The sequence below is a fragment of the Sceloporus occidentalis genome, unplaced genomic scaffold (genome assembly GCF_023333645.1).
Source record: "Sceloporus occidentalis isolate IW3139 unplaced genomic scaffold, rSceOcc1.0.p SCAF_3, whole genome shotgun sequence".
NCBI lineage: Eukaryota > Metazoa > Chordata > Lepidosauria > Squamata > Phrynosomatidae > Sceloporus > Sceloporus occidentalis.
The window spans coordinates 203,414,465-203,434,468 of record NW_028316983.1 but is presented as its reverse complement, the minus strand read 5'-3'; the positions used below and the strand labels follow the sequence as shown (position 1 = coordinate 203,434,468).

At 39.6% G+C, this 20,004-nt stretch overlaps 1 protein-coding gene across 4 annotated transcripts in view; it reads right to left on the bottom strand.

Moving 5' to 3' along the window:
- LOC149317364 (sodium/potassium-transporting ATPase subunit beta-1-interacting protein 3) overlaps positions 1-20,004 on the bottom strand; it is a 308,744-nt gene that overhangs the window by 69,848 nt on the left and 218,892 nt on the right. Inside the window, exon 5 of one of the 4 annotated variants that reach the window (XM_089518888.1) lies at positions 15,057-15,112. The exons of the other annotated variants lie outside the window; for them this stretch is intronic. Coding sequence (XP_089375014.1) covers positions 15,098-15,112 — 15 coding nt within the window. The 3' untranslated portion in view covers positions 15,057-15,097. Of the gene's footprint in view, positions 1-15,056; positions 15,113-20,004 lie in introns of those variants that run through there. 4 annotated transcript variants of the gene reach the window in all.

The window sequence follows — 20,004 nt, the reverse complement described above, 5'->3', positions numbered from 1 at the left end:
TGTAGGGAGACTTTTGTTCTCCTCTCAGTCTTCTGTGTCTTTGAGAGTGCCAAATTATTTGACACTTGACTGGTTCAGGCCAGGCTAGACCTTTAGCTCAGGAAGACCTCTACTACTGATACCATAATTAGATGCATATTTTATTCCTAACAGTTGTGTAGCTGAGCACAATGTAATGTCTAGTGCAATGTTAATCTTAAACATCTCAATGCAGAGGTTCTCACATTTTTTACCCTTGTGAACCTCTTTACATCTACATGAGGATGTCCGCCCCAACATAGTGTATGAATAAAAATACTTTGCTTGTTTAATGTGAATATTTTCACACATTCATATATATTCATATTTTAATATTTTATAAAGAAATAGCTCTCCTCCTCTTCCTCATTCTCCTCCTCTTTCAGGAAGAGACTCCAAGTGCCCTCCTTGCCTTTCTCTTCCCAACCAGGACAGAAAGGTTTGGGAGGAGGAGGGAGATCAGGCCTCTAAAAGTTGCCAAATGACAACTCACTTCATCCATATCTAGCATCGTCAATGGCATGAGATTCTGAGAGTCATCATCCAACATATGGGGATCTAAGTTTAGGAACCACTGTTCTAAAACACTTAAATGTAAAATATCTTACTCTGCCACAAACTAAGCCAATGCTGCTGCAATCCAAATTCATTTATACAGCATTCCCAAACAGTGTAGGGAAAAAAACTTTAAGATATTTCCCTTAAGTGGACCCACCCCCTATTCCCTAAAGTTCAGGTAGACACAACAAGCAATTCAGTTCTAAAACACCAAGTGGCTTTGAAACACATGCACACCAACATACTCATACTGCAAGCAAAGCATGTAGATAACTGTATTTTCAAGAACCAACTAGATAGCACAATTTAGGATCATAATAGTGTGTTGATTAGGCAGATTATTAGGCAAGTAACTTTTGCATCTCTTGAAGCATTGTATGAATAGCCCAACCCAGCTCATTATCTTGAAAATTGAAAATCATTGTTGGTAAATAAGTACTGCAAATAGACAACAGTAAGTAGTGGGACAGGTAGGCATAATTGTGCTGTCTAGAATATTTTAAGAGTTATACTTCTCCAGCTTGAATATTTCTAGGCTCTTGTTACATGCAATCATCTTGCAGTACTGGCTGAGTATCTCTTGTCTGGAATTCTGAAATCTAAAATACTCCAGAATCCAAAATTGTCCATATAGCTGTCTGAGATAGTGACACCTTTGCTTTCTGATGGTTCAGTATACACAAACTTTGTTTCATGCACAAAACCATTAAGCATTTGTTTTATAAAATTACCTTCCAGCTATGTGGATAAGGTGTATACAAAACATGTTCTATGTTTTCATGAATTTCATGTTTAAATTTGAATCCCATCTCCAAGATATCTCATGATGTATATAATGATGTTCCAAATCCAATAAATAAATAAAAATTCCAAACACTTCTGGTCCCAAACATTTTGGGTAAGGGAGACTCAATCTGTATTTTCATCTACAAAGCTAAAACTTCATTTCAGCCCCTTTTGTGCCGTTAAAATCTGAATACTCTGAAACAGAGAGATTTGAAAAGAGAATGAACATTCCTTCCAGTTAAGGATGTTGTGGGCTTAATTAAAAAAAATTCCCATTACAAGCACTTGAAGTTAGTGCTTCCTTAAGTATGTAATCCTTAGCTTTTAGCCAAGAATCACTATACATTAGAAAGTGCTCATTAGAAGTCTATTGATCTAGTGATAGCACATAATCCCTGCCTTGAAGTCAAAGGTGTCTTCTTCCAGCCATGTATGCAAATAATCTTCAAATAAATTACTCTGGGGGTGGATGTGTGGCCTAACTCCTATGGTTGATCCCAAATAGATTAGATCCATTGTATCAATAGGATTTACCTACATGTTGATTCAACAATCAACACTTAATGCAGTGGGTATATTCTAGAAGGAAATAATCAACAAAGTTTAGGCCTGTGTCTAAGGGACAAGCTAGTTGCAAAGCTCTGAATTTTTTTCCAAGGCTATAATTTCAAGCATTCTGTCTAGTACTGTACATTCTAGGAACTACCCCCACATTCACAAAAACCTTTCTCAAGCTCTTACTAGATATGTGGATGCATTAATATGAACACATTCATGCAGGCAGTGGAAAGGGAAAATAATAAATATTGGGGCTGTTGTTTGGGTGCATTTTCTTTGCACTAGAAGGAGGTCCTAATGATGCCACAGAGTTTGCTATTACAGGTAGAAGGGAAACCAACATTATGCAAGAGCGGCTGTCCCATGAGGAGTGGCTTGTTCATTCTCCTCTTCTTGCACACCCCAGTCTGATCCTGGTTTCCCATACCCATTTATGAAATCAGAAGTAGGCATAGAAATGTATCCATAAGTTTAGAACATGTGGAGGGGGAGTTTTGCATTCATTCCTATCAATGGAATGTATCAATGGTTTTTCCACCATGCATATATAATTTCCTGCATGCAAATTTAGCTGCAATGATTGACTATCCAAAAGTGGGGATTTTGATTTATTATGGCTTTTTATAACATTTGAAAATAAAGTGAAAATAACTATAAAAAGACTTGTTATAAGATGGTTGTGATTGTCAGGAATTTAATTCAACACAAGCAAGGCTAGAATATCTAGGAGGTTCCATTATTCCTGACAGGTGTAAATGTTCCATCTCTGCTCAAAATGCAAGACTTCACAGTTTATTTTATTTAGGTCCTCTCATAGCTCTGACTCAATTAGTGCTCCCCAGTTACCAGAAAAATAATCTTCTAAGAGGAAAGGCACTTGAATTGTAGAGTTCATTCACAGATTGGAAGTAGAGAAATATGAGAAATGAATGACAGAATGGTTAAATATTTTTTAATAAAATGTTCATCCTCAAGAGTCTCTCTTTCCTGAAATGAAAGAAATCCCCACTAAAAAGATTTAGTTCTGCATGAAAAGTCACAACGTTTTGCAAGGGAAATGCTTTGCATATGCTAAATGCACACACAATGCTTCATTAAGGCATTACTTTTATCTTTTTGTTTTGAGGGAGGCTTGATCATAAGACAGACTGTATTGCAACTGGGGCTTCAAAGCTGCCTTGGAAAAGGAAGGCGCATTTGCTATTCTGCTGGCTCTGTTTGCATTTTTAATTTAGTGAGAGGGAAATGAAAATCAAAGCTCCCAGCTCATCCTTTGAAAATCCAAACTGCAGTTCAGTTCCCATGAAAGGCTCAGCATGTTATCTATCATACAAACTTCCTCCTTAATTTTCTTATGCTTTGCTTCACCAAATGTCTCACTACCAAGAAGTACTGAACTTCATGGCCCAAAATAAATTATGTCATTTTTATTGGTCTTTCCATTGACCACAACCCCCCGCCCCCAGAAAAAAGATTTGAAAGACACAAATGGGAATGGAGAACAAAAATAGCCCGCATCAAAATGCATCAAAGCAACTGACATCACTGTGACGTCTAATCACCTAAGCACTTGACTGACAGCTTAGAAAAGGAAAAACTGGTTCCAGACAGGCAATGGGAACGGGGAACAAAAAAGTCCGCGTCAAAATACAACAGAGAAATATAAATGGGAACGAGAACAAGGGTCAAGAAAAACTGAGTCTGTTTGCTCCCTTTTGTAATGGGAACGATGGATGTGATTTGAGTACGACTTGGGAACTCGCTCCGAGTCTGACTCGCAGCAAGATTCGTCACTTTATTGCCCAGTTGGAATGGGGCCTAACACTGAAGACATTTCCTAATAGGTTGAGGCTCAAGTATAAGGTGAAGGAGCTGCCTGTGTCAGTTACTGGAAAATTATCTCATTCTTGTCACTGCTTTGTTGCCACATGGCTCTGAAAACCTCAGTTGCCCATTTAAGCTCATAAGGGCTAACAATAGGGAACACAGAGAGAAGTGCCTGGCATGTAGAACATCAGAAATGGAAGGCTTTGTCTTCTGCAATTTCGTGTGCCTGGGTTATTTATTAAGCATGTACTCTAAAAGTTTTTTTAAAAAATAAAGATGCTAAAGGTATATATTCATTTATTCAAACAATTCTGGCAATGAGCCGCAAAGCCTGTTAGTTACACAATACCCTTGACTTTTGGTCACCAACCACACAAAATTGTTTATTTCTGGCCAGTTGGCAGCAACCAGGCTTTCCTTAATGTAATTTAAAAGTAATTTCAATTTTATTTGAGAATGTTCATTGGCATTACCCAGAAATAAGTTGCACTGTATCTGAGACCTGTCTTCCAGCCATGCATGAAGGAAGGCAGTGCCAAGTTGACAACCTGAAAGCAAATCAGCATCACCATTATCAGGAGGCCAGGGAGTTAGGGAACTATGTTAGGTAGCAGAGCAGATAATTATGAATGTAAAAAAGGATTTCAGAATTTTCCTTAGGGCTGAAGTGTGGCTTTGGTGCGACTTCTGGACTCTTAGGACGCATGCATCATTGAAACACCATACCTCCACTGTGACTCGAAGCAGCTTTATTTTGGCTGTCTGTAACAGACCATAGAAAATCTGAAATGGGAAAAAAGCTAAACTGAAATCATAAGTAAAAATATTGGCATAATGGACACCCATATGGGAGAGAGATTTCACAGACTTTCATAAGAGATTGTCTGGATCTGAAAGGGTTATAATACCACCAGTGGTGGCTGGTGGGTTCCTTGGTCTTAGGATGATGCCACTGCTCTGAGTCTGAACTTTATAGGAGCTCAAGATATGGATTGCCCCTTGGATAACCCTTTTAAAGTTCAAATTAAAACCATACCAACATAGAACTCATCAGGTACCAGTGATTACTATTTCACTGCTTTTACACTAAACAATTATAGTGTTATCAATCCACTTTAACTGCCTTAGCAGCATCATATGGAATCCTGGGATTTATCATCTGTGGAGGGGTCAGGCAAGGCTGCATATTTTCACCCTATTCAAACTGTATCCAGAAAAATATCATAGGCACAGGAGGCTTAGACTCAGAGGCAAGAGGAGTGAAGATCAGCAGAAAGAACAATAACAACCTAAGACATGCAATTAACACAAAACTACTACCTGGAGCAACTACTGAAAAAGGTTAAGGAGGAAAGTGCCAAGGTAGGTTTGATGTTGAACATTAAGAATTCATCCAAGATAATGAGAAAATTGAAATAGTTGAGAGTTCCCATACCTTGCATCAAATATTAACCAGAATGAAGACTGCTGTCAAGAAATAAGAAGAAAACTAGGATTGGGAAGGGCAGCTATGAAAAAACTGGACAAGATCCTAAAATGCAAAGATGTAACACTGAACACTAGAGTGAAGATAGGCCAAACCTCTGTATTCCCCATCACCATGTACAGATGTGACAGCTGGATAGTGACGAAAGTCATCAGAAGAAAAAATCAACTCATTTGAATGAACTCTCTACACTTCTGAACTCTTCCAAACCTGCAACCTTTTCTCTTGATCCAATTCCTACTCGTCTTCTAATCTCTATAGCTCCCTCCTTTCTGCTCTCGCTTCTCCATATCTTCAATCTCTCTCTCTCTCTACAGGCTCCTTCCCGTCGGACTTCAAACATGCTCTCATTTCCCCAATTCTGAAAAAACCTTCTCTCGACCCCTCCTCTTTGTCTAGCTATTGTCCGATTTCTCTTCTTCCTTTTCTTTCTAAGGTTTTGGAATGGGTTGTTTATTCTCGCTGTCTTGAGTTTCTTGAAGCCAACTCCATCCTCGATCCCTTTCAGTCTGGTTTCCGCCCAAGGCATTCTACTGAGACAGCTCTCACAAAGATTTCGAATGACCTTTTACAGGCCAAGGCTAATGGCCTTTACTCTGTTCTCATCCTTCTTGATTTGTCTGCTGCCTTTGACACTGTTGATCACTGTCTTCTAGTTGATATACTTTCTGACCTTGGGTTCTCAGACTCTGTTCTTGACTGGTTTAGATCTTACTTGTCTGGCAGATCTTTTGCAGTAGTTGCAGGGGGCCAGACTTCTTCTCCTGTTCCCTTATCTGTTGGAGTTCCCCAGGGCTCTGTTCTGGGTCCCCTTCTGTTTTCTCTCTACACACTGTCCTTAGGAAAACTCATTAGCGCTCTTGGCTTTTCCTACCATCTGTATGCCGATGACACCCAGCTGTATCTTTCCACCCCTTTCCACCCCTGACCTTTCTCCAAGGCTTGAACAGCAAGTTTTGTCTTGCCTCACAGCTGTCTCGCAGTGGATGCGCCATCGGCGTTTGAAGCTCAACATGTCCAAGACTGAGCTTCTTGTCTTTCCTCCTAAGCCCACCCTTCAACACTCCTTTTCTGTCTCTGTGGACAACATTTCTATTCAACCCATCCAGCAAGCCCGCAGTCTTGGTTTTATCTTTGACTCTTCTCTGTCGTGTATCCCTCAGATCCAGACCACAGCCAAGGCTTGTAGATTCTTTTTGTACAATATTGCCAAAATCCGACCATATCTCTCCGCCTCTACTGCCAAGATCCTGGTCCATGCCCTAGTGATCTCACGACTTGATTACTGTAACGTCCTCCTGGCTGGGCTTCCTCTTTCTCACCTCCGTCCTTTAATCTCTGTTCAGCATTCAGCTGCACGCATTATCACTTCCACCCACCGCGCTGACCACATCTCTCCTGTGTTGGCATCCCTTCACTGGCTCCCCCTCCCTTTCCGTATTCAGTACAAGCTCCTGCTGTCCACGTTTAAAGCCCTCCATGGGCTGGCCCCTCCTTACTTATCAGACCTTCTTTCTCCTCACTTTCCCACCAGGGCCCTCCGTTCTGGTAGTCAAGGTCTTCTGTCCCAGCCCAGGATTTCCTCTGCCCCATCTTGAATTCACCCCTTTTCACTTGCTGCCCCTCACTCCTGGAACCTTCTTCCCCCACAAGCAAGAGCCATCACTTCTTTAACCAGCTTCAAAACGGAGTTGAAAACCATCCTGTTCAGAAAAGCCTTCCCAGTAATAGTAATTGTCGCTTACTATTTGATGTTCTTTTGGTGCCTGTTTATCAAACCATTTCCTGTATTGCTATGTACTGTATATGCATTATCCTACTTGAGAGTATGTATTTTCCCTGGAAGATTAACCATCCATTATGAAACCAAGCCCTCCCTCCAGTCCATCTGCCTTGGTCCAGGCCTCGGAGGTAGAGAGGAACTGCTGGACCTCTTACCCTTTCCCTCCACCACTCCCTTCTCCTTCTGTGTCATGTCTTTTTAGATTGTAAGCCCGAGGGCAGGGATCCTCTAGCTAAAAAGATTGCATGTACAGCGCTGTGTAAATTTACAGCGCTTCATAAATAAAGGTTAATAATAATAATAATAATTTGAGAAGTGGTGCTGGAGAAGAGTGCTGAGGATACCATGGATGGCCAAGAAGACAAACAACTGTTCTAGAACAGACCAAGCCTAAATTCTCCCTAGAAACCAGAATGACTAAACTGAGACGATTGCATTTTGGCCAGATCATGAGAAGGCATGAATCATTAGAAAAGACAATGATGCTTGGTAAGATAGAAGGCACGAGAAATAGAGGAAGACCACATGTCCGATGATTAGACTTGATCAGGGAGGACACAGGCCTGGGCCTGCAGACCCTAAGCAAAACAGTTGAGGACAGGGGATATTGGCGGTCCCTAGGGTTGCCATGAGTTAGGGTTGGCTTGAGGGCAGACAACAATAAGAACAAATAACAAAAGTGAATTGGAGTCAATTGAAGACTAGAAGAAGATAGAACATTAATTTATCTTCTTTTTTGATAAGATGAAAGAAAGCACTGGCTGCTAAACAGTTGGGAGAGACTAATTCTAGAGTTTCCTTTGCTTTTTTATATATAATTTTATTTCTTACCAAAAAAGGCAGAAATCAATAACAAATACAAACAAAAACAAGCTAAAATACAGATCCTTAAAAACGAACATCAAAAATTCAAGGTCATATGGGATGTAAAAGGGCAACATTACATAAAAACAGGGATGGACTTGGAACACAGAGATACCTTCTTTGCACCAGTTCAATCATCAAAAGGGAATCATATTACAAAGGAAGACTCACTTCTGCTCCAATGTTATTGAGATAAGATATAAGTGGGGACCACAGTTCTTCAAAAGGCAGAGGAAGATTCTACCCCCGCAACCTTCTAGATTGATCAGTGAGCTTTTCCATAAACCAAAAATTCCAAAATCGAGACCACCAATCAGTCATATTGACCTTTCCAGATTTCCAAGCCCTGGCAATTTCAATCCTGGCCAATGCCAACAAAAATGCAATAATATTTTTAGTGTGTAATGTCTTGTTTTCATTAATAAACACTGAAAGCAATTAAAGTTCTGGAGAAGGGACATTTTTTTGATCAGTGATTTCTGAAACTAAGTTAACTACTGAATGCCAAAATGCAAATACAGTTGGACAATTGTACCACATGTGCAGGAAGGTACCTCTATTACTACACCCTCTCCAACAGCACAAGGTAATGCGTGCAAGTTGTAATGGTGTGAGGTACCATCTATGCACAACTTTAAGAGTGGTTTCTTTCAGAGCTATAGAATTAGATTTATATGGGGGAGCATTCCAGATTTTAAGCCACTCTGCATACAAATCAAGAATGGGCAACATGGGATCTACAGTTACACAGAATCATAGAGGTGAAATAGACCACAAGGGCCATCCAGTCCAAACCTGTGCCATGCAGGAACTCACAATCAAAGCACCACTGACAGATGACTATCCAGCCTCTGTTTAAAGTTTTTCAAAGAAGGAGAGTCCACCATTCTCTGAGGGAGTGTGTTCCATTGCTGAACAAATCTTAATGTCAGCATGTTCCTCCTAGTAGCTTGCATCCACTGTTCCGTGTCCTATTCTCTGGAGCAGCAGAAAACAAGCTTTCTCCATCCTCAATAAGACATCCCTTCAAATAGTTAAACGTGGCTATTATATCACCTCTTAACCTTCTCTTCTCCAGTATGTCCCCACTTATTTTTGCAATCTCCCGAGGACCTGGATTCTCCCATCCTCCACCCTAAGCACAAAATTGTGGTGTCAGAAGTACTTTAAGGCCACTTTTTTTTGCTTATTTTAAAGAAGAATTTTGTCATTGGAAGTATCCAAACAGTACAATGCCCCTTGACAATAATATACAACTGCTTTCCCTGCATCTTATTTCAAGCAAAACATATAGGCTTTAAAACTAGAAGTGGGATACTTCCACCACCAAATTAGGCAGCTGTTGTAGGTGAGGGGACTCTGAAAGAGTGGAAGAGAGGACTGGCTTCTGGACTCATCAAAGCTGCCTACCTAATATAAACCTAGGAAGCTGCCATATACCAAGATCAGGCTATTGGCCCATCTAGCTCAGTGCTTACACTGACTGGCAGGACCTCTCCATAGTTTTGGGCAGGATTCCTTCTCAGTCCTATCTAGAGATGATAGGACTGAACCTGATTGTTTGTATGCAAAGCATATGGATTTATGATAAGATAACACTCCCTCCCTAGATTTGGTTTGGTTTCCCCCCCATATGTATGTAATAAACTAATGCACATTTTTCTTCATACAGGTTCATGTAGGTATACTGATCGGGCACTAAAATCTCTTAAGTGGAAGGGAAATGGCTGTTAATGCTGTTCTAGAAATGTTTGTACAAGTACAAGAATAGTTCTTGAACTTGCAGAAGAGTTCTCCTAACTCCTAACTAGTAGAGAAAGGTTATTGAAAGGGCTTTACTGAATTAGTCTTATGTCCCAGCCCTTTCTATCTCTGATGATATTCCACCTACCTTCTTCAGCCAATTTGCAGTGATTTCCAGCAGGGCTGGCCCAAGTCATTTTACTCTCTGAGACAAAGAACAATGTTCCTCTATTCCATGAACAAAAGCCAACACTAGTAACTAGATAGTCCATCACACACAAAATAGCAGGCTAGTCAAGAAGTGTAAGCAGGCCATATGACACACACATGTGAAAAGAGAGAGGCAGAGTTGTGTCTGCCAAGGAAGCCAAATGACTAGGGGTGGGATACTCAGGGAGTCATCTGAGAAAGTTGCCTCTTGCTGCCTAATGTCAAGACCATCTGCAGCTTCTAGTCAATACACTTACAATATAGTTTCCTGTATTGTTATGTATTATTTATATGTATTATGCTATTATTTCTTAGATTGTACACCATGGGCAGGTTTACTTTATCTATTTTATTGTTTGTATGTACAGTGCTGTGTAAATCTACAGCGCTATATAAATAAAGCATAATAATAATAATAATAATAATAATAATAATGGGCTGTTGTCACACTGCAGAATTAATGTAGTTTGACACCATCTTAACTGTCATGGCTCCATCCTATGGAATCTTGGGATTTGCAGTTTGTTGTGGCACCAGAGCTCTCTGGCAGAGAAGGCTAAATATCTCACAAAACTACAAATCCCAGAATTTCATACCACTGAGCCATGACAGTTAAAGCGGTGTCAAACTGCATTAATTCTGCAGTCTAGATGCAGCCATGGTGAGGCATATCACACTCCCATGCAAGGTAGCAGCCCTTCCACATGTAACCAATGAAATCCAAGAGTGAAAGGCTACTTTTGCATCCAACTCACAAAAAAGAGTAGTTTCAACACAAATTCAGCAATATGAATTGTGAAATGCCCGTTCCAACTGCTACTTTACATATTCCCTCCACAAACACACATACACCCACACCCACATTGAAAGATCAACCGAGTTCTTGTAAGCAAGAAAAAATATTGCTTTCAACAGTCAGGTCACATTTGTTCTAGAACTCTTTGCAGAAGAGATAAGAATTGTAGTCAATGCATGATTAAAAGAAAATGGTCATGTCTGGAGAGATTTTTTATCCGTACCTTTATTTTTATAATACATACAGATGATGGTCTGTTCAGATGGAGGCCTCTATCATCACCTCTGCACTAGATCAAAAGCATGATTCTGTTTTTCACTTGCATAGTGCTTCCTTATGTTTCTTCCCCATTTTTCTTAGAGTGCATAAAAGGCAGTATCTGAAACAAGAGCTCTTTTCCACCCTGGATAATGACTCTGCTTTGTCCCTGTTTAACATATTCAGTATAAACAAAAGACAATCTGGGAATACCTTTAAGGTATCGAAAGAAATTTAAAATTCTCTGGAAAAAGACTCACTGGTGCAAAACACTTACATTTCCTCCCCCTTAATTATTAAAGCATCTTTCACAAAACCTTTTATTTTCTGTAGAAAATTAGTTGGACTGTGCTTTCATATATAGCAGGACTGCAAACCTATGCAATTTTCTAAGGAATGGAGCTGAACTACAGCTGTCCCTCCATTTTTGTAGGGGATCCATTCTGGGACTCCCCCCCCCCCCAATGGAAATTCACACATATTCAAGCCTGATTGGCTTGAATGGGTGCACACATCATTTTAACCATGCCCACTTGCTGGTCCATGAAGGACCAAGACTGCGGACTCGAAGTCTGAAAATGGAGGGAGGACTGTAGTTCTAAGTAGGTCTTCATAGCGTTAATACTATAAAAGTTGTATCAGATTATCCAAGAACTAGGTTACCAAATAAAGTAAGATTACTGCATCCCTAATTTCTCTAGAAAATTAGCCTGTTTGAATCTGTAGCTTTTTAATGCTACATGCTTTTAAAGACTGGATTTTAGTTTTAGCTGAATAACTGAAGTTGCAGGTAACAGAAACTTCATTCAGCTAAAATAGCTTCATTCCTCAGTTTTAACAGAGACCTGAAAAGCCAGGGCTTTACTGCTCAGACTGAGACTTAAAGCAACAACATATATCAACAGTTTTCATTCTACACATTTCAAAACTGCTAATGGATCTCTGAGAAATTCATCAGTTATTCATGTGGCTCTCAGTCACGTCTTCCTCCCCTTTACATTTTTTGAACTAACGTAGAACAACTTTACACTGTGGGATGCCTTTGGGGCTAGTTTTTAAGGCATTTGTTTAAAGCAGATCTCTTCATACTCCAAACAATATGTAGCCGGTAAATAGGATAAATGCATTCAATCTGAAATGCAAAACAATATTTTGTAGATAAATTCCTTCCAAACCAAATTATAGTATACTGTTTGTAACTGTGTGTGACATAACTACAGTATACATTATGAATAATTCACACATCAGAAAATAATGGTTTGTTTTCTTATCTTATCCCACTCCCACGTTGCCAAAAAGAAAGTGGTCAAAACCAGACACAAGTTTGAATAAAATGCATGTATGTGAAAATGTACATGGATAGATGAAAATTCAGAAATAATTGATACAATTTAAATATCTATATAATCCATCTAACTGTAGAGGGGAAGACTGTGATCAGGGGCCCATTCACACTACAGTGGACCCTTGGTATCTGCGGGGGTTTGGTTCCAGGACCTCCCGTGGATACCAAAATCTGTGGATGATCAAGTCTCATTAAACATAATGGAATAGCAAAATGGTGTACCTTGTATAAAAGGGCAAAATCAAGGTTTGCCTATGGGAATCTGTATATTTTTAAAGTATTTTCAAGCTGTGGATGCTTGAATCCATGGATAAAAAAATCTGTGGATAAGGAGGGCTAACTGTATATACTTATAGTGCTATTATCCATTTTTGATTGGCATGTTTCCTTCCTAAGGGATCTGCAATTGAGGGAGCAGCATTTAGCATTCTCAATCAGAACGCTCCAGTAGCTCAACAGACTTCTGCCCCAGGATGGCCCAGGATGGAACCATGGCAGTAAAATGAAGGACTTTAACTGCAGTGTGAATGGACCCCAGTGAGCTGTCTGTCCAGGTGGCACCTGATGAAGGGCACTTTTTAAGTCACTGATTCTCCTTTATCATTCATTTTGACAGTTCTTCTAACAGCGGAAAGAATCAAATAGAGAAGTGAGTCTCAACCAGGGGTATGTGTATGAAGGGTGAAATGCAGAAGTAATCTAGGGTTGTGTCCATATGGAGGAAAATAAACCTTTCCACCCCATCCCTGTACTGGCCTGTTTAGTTTATGCACGAGACCAAAATGGGCAAAACATGGGTCCAGTCCATGTTCTAATCTAGGGCAATTCTCTATAATAAATAGCGTCCCCATTTTTTTATGAAGGACAAAATCTCCAAAGACTCCCCTGTGTATGTTGACTGTGTGCTGGTATGGAGATGGGGAAGGAGCATAAGTGGATGGGCAAGCTGTTGACCTCTTCCTAGCCAAAACATCCAACTAACTACCACAGCACTTTCACTTTCAAATTTGTGCAATTCCTCCATTGCCATTCCTTTTATAGATGTGCACATTGTCACACAAATACACAAAAGGACAACAACAACACCAGTACAACATATTGATACACAAAAGGATGGCCATTGGTCACACAAGCCATGAGAAAAGAGGCAGGGGATATCCTGGGGAGTGTGCGGATAGTGCTGACAATAATGGTCTATTGTGGGTGCTGGTTGTGCAAACAGTGTGTCCTCCCTGGAGATCTGGAAGCTCTGGCAAGTCTTCCAGTTAATAAATACTGACCCTATCTGCCATAAATTATATACCGTACATATTATTATCTATTGTTACCATTTGCTATCATCGTGGACATATGTAGTGACAAAATTGTGTAGTACTAGAAAAAGTATTATAGTCTCACAATACTTCTTTTGTCTAGATCTTTGACAACAACATAGTAGTAACTGTAAATTTATGTGGGAACATTAATTTGGAATGGACATAAGAATGCAGTTAGCCCAGAATTAACAGCACATGATTTAAAAAAAAAAAAAAAGCAAGGACAGCTGTATTGTTTTAGCTTAGAGGGAAAAACCCAAAATCAACAGTTGGGAAATACCTTAGCAGTACCAAGTAAACTACTACAGAAGGATGGGAAGTCATCAGGCAGCCTGCATCAGTCTAGTTCTCAGCATAATAGTTAAAGAAGGGTATCAAAAAATTCTCTGGAACCCAACTCTCGTCAGAAATAGTTGAAAGAGCTGACTATGGGGCAAAACAGACCGCCCCAAAGGAGAACCTCCATGCCACCCCTTTCAGTGCCAGATCAGGGCCATGACAACCGCATGCCATACCCCCAATCCACTTTTCTGGCTCTAAAAGAAATGGCAAAATGTTGCTACTTTTCAGAGCTGGCAAAAAGGTGCCCTTGCTGTTGTGGCGGCACTTTTCAGTGCTCCTTTTGATGTGTGTCGTATAAACACAGTGCATTTTGCCATTTCTTTTAGAGCCGTCAAAGTACTGGAATGGGGCTATGCCGTGCAGTTGAGCAGATGGCATGATGCTGGCATGGGGGCTGCATCAGGGCATGTGTCATCCAAATGCCACACACACACACCCTACGTTGGCACTTCAAGCCAGTCTATACAGCCCATATGTTTCACTTGGAGAGGAAAGCAAAATATATTAATCGTTTTCATATATTTGCAGATCTGTCACATGGAAGATAATGTGAGCTGGATTTTTTGTTCTCCATGGGGTTGAACCAATGAATTCAAGTTACAAAAAAGGATATCTCAACTAAATACTAGGAAGAACTTCCTGAATGTTCTGAGGCAGCAAGTTTTAAAATAGGGGTTGAGAAAATGCAGCTCACAAGTCACATGTGGCTTTTTTTTTTCAAACAAGTGACTCAAAGTAAACTTCCAGGTCACTTTCTGTTGTTAAAAAAAAGTCTTTTCCTGGGCCTTAAACAGTCCAGAAGGCCCTTCAAAAACATGGAGCAATTGCTCCAATGCCCCATGCAGATCATTCGTGGGCAAAATGTGATTTTTTTCGAGGGAGTTCAGAAGGGTATACAGTTCTCTGAGTTCTCCTAGAGTAGCAACGAAGCCCCCGAACTCCTAGTAGTTGCCCAGTATAGGTTCTCCTGCAATAGCAGGGTTTGGACTGGTTGACACTTCAGGAAACTTCCAACTCTACTATTTTATGAGCCAGTCCAAAAAGGTAGGTATGGAAAAAGACGTACACCCAAACAGGCCAGTTATTGTGATTATGAGGCTTACAATAAAACTTAGCCCCAAGATGCAGACAACACTGTACTAGATTGCAGCTAGCAATGCAAACTGTAGCAAAGTAGGAATGACCAATCTTCATTTTTGAAGGCCAGCTACAACTCAGGTTCCTGTGTTGGCATACAGTAGAAGTAGAGAGAAATACAGTAATCATTTAGTGGATGAAGCTAGACATTTCATTTTAAGTGAACAGGGTAAAAACAACAACTGAAGTCAAATTCTGAATGCTTCACAGGGCACTGCAGTGTTTCCTCTTCATACAGTAGAAAATCTTCACGTTCTGGTTTCAATTCATGTTCCTCATTTTAGCCGCTGCTGTTGCTAAAGTTTGCTAATTAAATGACTGCTAATTAAATGATTTATTCTCTTTGATGAACCAGTATTTAAAATCACAAAATGTCATTCTTTGTCCTCATGTAAAATAATGAGTGCTTGGTAGATGCTTTGAAAACAGTGGGGCAAAAATCATTAATAAAATTAAGGAGACCTCATGGAGGTTTATGATGTATTGGCTAAGAGGAAAAGATCCATGGGATTAGTATTTACATTACAGTGTTTTTCAAAGGGCAACATCTCTAGAGTAATACTCCCAAAGAAGATGTATTTATTAGAAAATCTGAATGTCCAGTAGTGGTCATGGTGTGATAAACGTGGTTTTTTTTATCTTGCAGGTTTTAAAAATGGGTATCTTTCTTAATTTATTTGAGCATTAATATTAGGAGACTTTTAAAAATAAAATGTGAATGTGGAATTATTAGAGATATTTTATCTTGCATTTCATAGTATTATGCTGCTATTTAGTTTGTTTCTACCTCTGCTATCTCTTTACTGAGCTGTCCTCTATTAACATCATCATTGTTGTTGCTTTTGTTGTTGTTGCTGTTGTGTGCCTTTGTTTCTGACTTATGGGGACCCTAAGGCAACCGTATCACAGGGTTTTCTGGGACTAAGAGTGTGTGACTTGCCCAGTGTCACTCGGTGGGTCACTCGGTGACTACTTCCAGCCCAACAACCAACTTAGTGTAACCAGAATTCAAAGACATAGTTGTGTTAGTCTGTAGAATCAGAAGGTAGAAAGATCTTGTAGCACCTTTGAGACTAGCTGAAAGAAAGAAGTTGGTAGCGTGAGCTTTCATAGACTTAAGTCTCCTTAGCTCCCAAATGTATCTGAGGAAGTAGACCTAGAAGTGTGACACTGGGAGACTGCTGGGTATCAGTTGAAAATTATTTACACATGATGGGCATCATGACTCCAGACTGCAAGAAAACAGATTTACCTACAGCACTGCAGTATCTCACACAGCACAGAAACTGAGTTGGTCTATATGGAAGGAGGTAATCTTTCAAGCAAGGAGCTGTTTAAGGGTATATAAGTAAAAGTAATTTATTGACACTGGTTTGGTAGCTGCTGTATGTGATGCAGGGCTTTCAGCACTATGTACACCATGCAAATCACTACTTGCTAGCTTAGGTGTCGCATTCTACCTAATTACAGTCTCCGAACCAGTCTAAGGAAAGCCCATTATAACAGTCTAATCCCAAGATTACCAGTGCATGAATCATTGTCATTGGTGCTTCTGGATCAGATAGGCAAGAAATGGCTAATTGTTTGCACAGTTGCTTAATTAAGTCTTTTTGGCCAGGCTGTCTTTTGGTATATTTTTCTGTTCTGACTCCTGACTGCTGGTTTGGCCCAGGGCCCTGGCTTCTAGCACACATATATTGCTCTCTACAGCCCAGACCTGACAAAATCTAATTAAAAACCACATTTCTACCACATACCTAAACAGATCAGTTCAAATTCCAAGAATAGTGGCATAGCATAGTCCACAAGAAAAAAAAAGTTCAATGAGAATACAAGCAAATTGCTTGTAAAATTATTTTCAGAAAGAAGCAACAAATTGCTGATGCAACCAAACCTCAGAAATTATCACAGTACATTAGTTTAAGAATATAAAAGTAGCTTCCTACAAAACTGTCTCACTTTCCTATTCTGTGTATGGAATAAGGTGAACCATTGGTATTTGTTACACTAATGACATTTTTGCAACATTATTAAAATGCTTGCTACATTGCTTAAGCTTTAGAAAAATAAATTATGTTCTAACTACATAATTTAAATTACTCATTTAAGATTAAGCTCCAAGCAAAACAATGTGGGGAGTGGGTGCAAAGATGAGACACAGGCTTGCATATCTCATCATATTTGTCTCTAGTCATGTCAATATGTTTATGTTATATACCTCACATAGTCTTGACAATAACAATTTTAGAAAATAATTTGTTTATGAATTTCCTTATACAGTCGGCCCTTCTTATACACAGATTTTTTATACATGGATTCAAGCATCCACAGTTTGAAAATGTTCAAAAAAAAAGTTGAAAATTTCAAATATGAAACCTTGATTTTCCATTTTTTATAAGGGACACCATTGTGCTATGCCATTATATTTAATGGGACTTGAGCATCTACTGATTTTGTTATCCGTGGGGGATCTTGAAACCAAACCCCAGCGTATAACAAGTTTCCACTGTATTTACAAGTTTACTTAATTGTAAAGATCTGTTTTAAGCACTCCCAAGAGAAACATTACAAAATTGAAAAAAATAACATTTACATGCATTCATAGTTAAATGCATTAATTTATCTGTTATAACAGAAACAAAGACATGCCTCCTACACAAGAAGATAAAGCTATGAAGAAGCCCTGTCAAATCCAACATCCTGTTGACACAGTTGCCAGATGTGATTCCACTATGGACTTGTTGTAAAGATAGTACAGTAAGATACTGGCAGATCTATTTTCAGATTTTTTTCTAATTCTATCCAATACCATTTCTGCCTGTATATGGCCCAATGTGCATCACTTTATACTTGCTCACTGAATCTCATGTACCAACTCCTAAACTGGCTTTTCTCCCAGTTTGGGGTGATGGTTTTGGAGTACATAATCATCTCCTCCCCCCCCCCCCCAACTGCTCTAAATGATTTAGTGTCATCAGTAAACTTGGCCACCTCACTATTGATCCCTACATCCAGAACAGTTATGTGCATTAAAAAAAAATTGGTACCAACACCCCTGTGAGACCCCATAGTTCACACCCCTCCATTGTAAGAACCACCATTTATTCCTACTTTCTGCTTCTTGCTTTTTTCCCCATTTTCCTTTACCCCTAAAAGGAATTCTTCTCACAACTTCTGATTACACAGTCTGCTTTGGATACTTAATCACATTTCAACCTTGAGTGGTTAGGTATGCTGCCTTAATTTAGAATACTAAACCTCTTGGCATACTTGTCTGCAATCAGTATTTTCATATATAAGATGACTAGATAATAATACCAAAGACAGCAAAATGGGCACAGGAGCAACTTCTCTTTGATGAAAGACTGCAGTTCTTTGCGCTATTTAGCTGGGGGGGGGGGAGTGCATAAGAGGATGCATGAAAGAGGTGTTAAATTAAGTGTGATGAAGAAAAAGTGAATAGGGGGGAATTTTCTGTGTCTAGAAGGTAGGGACATCCACAGAATCTGAATGATGGAGTTTGCATGGAGTGTGCCTCTTGTTTTGATATGACATCCATTTTCCTTGTGACCAGAACTATGCATGAAAATAAAACACTGGCTGATTTTTGGAAAACTCTTCCATCATCTATGAATGACCTGTATTGTCCTAAAAAATTATATTCTGCTAGAGAAGAAACAAATCCTTTGGCTCCCCGTCACGTATAAAAAGCCTGTTTTTTGACCAGCTTTGTTCAATGTGTCTTTGAATAGTAAAAATGCATGTATGCAAAACTGCACCTGTGAGAAACAAGATTGTCTGATAAGAGGGGAATTACATATTTATTCAGGCAAGTATCAGAAGCTCTCTGTATGATTCCTGTGCAATTAAGTCAATAGTCTATATTCCAAGGACTTCTAAAATGTATTTAAGTAAGGGGTTAATTTAGGCAGTAAGCTTGTTCAGATCAGAGACTCTAAAGGGGCAAAGAGACTAATGCACAGTCTAATCAAACCTCTGATCATATTAGTGGACATATATTAATGATAAATCAAAGCTAATTACTTTTACACGATGCTTAGGAACTTTCCCTGGCAAATAACCTATTTCTGGGTAATTGAAAAAGCTCATTGGGTCTTCCTGCTCATTCTTGTTTCTGTGATTTCACTTACATATTGACATAATTATTCATACTAATTTGCTTGTTAAAGCACTATGAGCAGCCATGTTGTACACAGAAAATGGTTACACATTCTAAATGGGCTCAACTCATAATATTTTCCTTATCATTACAGTTTATATGATCCTTTTAATCCTCCTTTCTTTTTGCAAATGGCCCAGGTTTTTAAAATACAGTGGTCCCTTGGCTTACGCGGGGGATCCGTTCTGGACCCCCCCCCCCATAAGCCAAAAAACATGTAAGCTGAAGTCCCATTCAAGTGAATGGGGTTTTTGTTGGGACATAGAGAGATGCACTGTGTCCACTACGACCATGTGCAGAGTTGATCCACACAGGCAGGACGCCATGGGAAGGCTCTTGGAGAGAAGTCCGCAAAGGCTTCAGCAGAGAAGGAAAAATTCCTCCCACACAGGCTCACCAGCCTTGAGCTCCCAGCTTGCAGAAATAAACACTGCTGGACAGCAAGGCTCTCACTCAAAGAAGAGGGCTTTAATTCACTTGTTCCAAGCTATTTACAATATCACACAGAGTACCAGATAGCCGTCTGGATACTCACAGCTCTATCTACAAATAGACCAAGTGCTTCGCCAGTCACCTACTACAACAACCCAACACCAGAGATAATCACCATCTCCCTTTTATTGGTGGTCTTTTGTGAAGTCATGTGGTGTCTTGCCACCAATGAAACCTTGCTGGTTTCATCCCCAGGGCAGGTTGCATCATACCATTTCCCATGATGCACCCCTTGACTGACTTCACCTACTGTGCATGTTGCATCAGATGTCCCATGATGCACAGCTCCCAAATGTTGACTCATG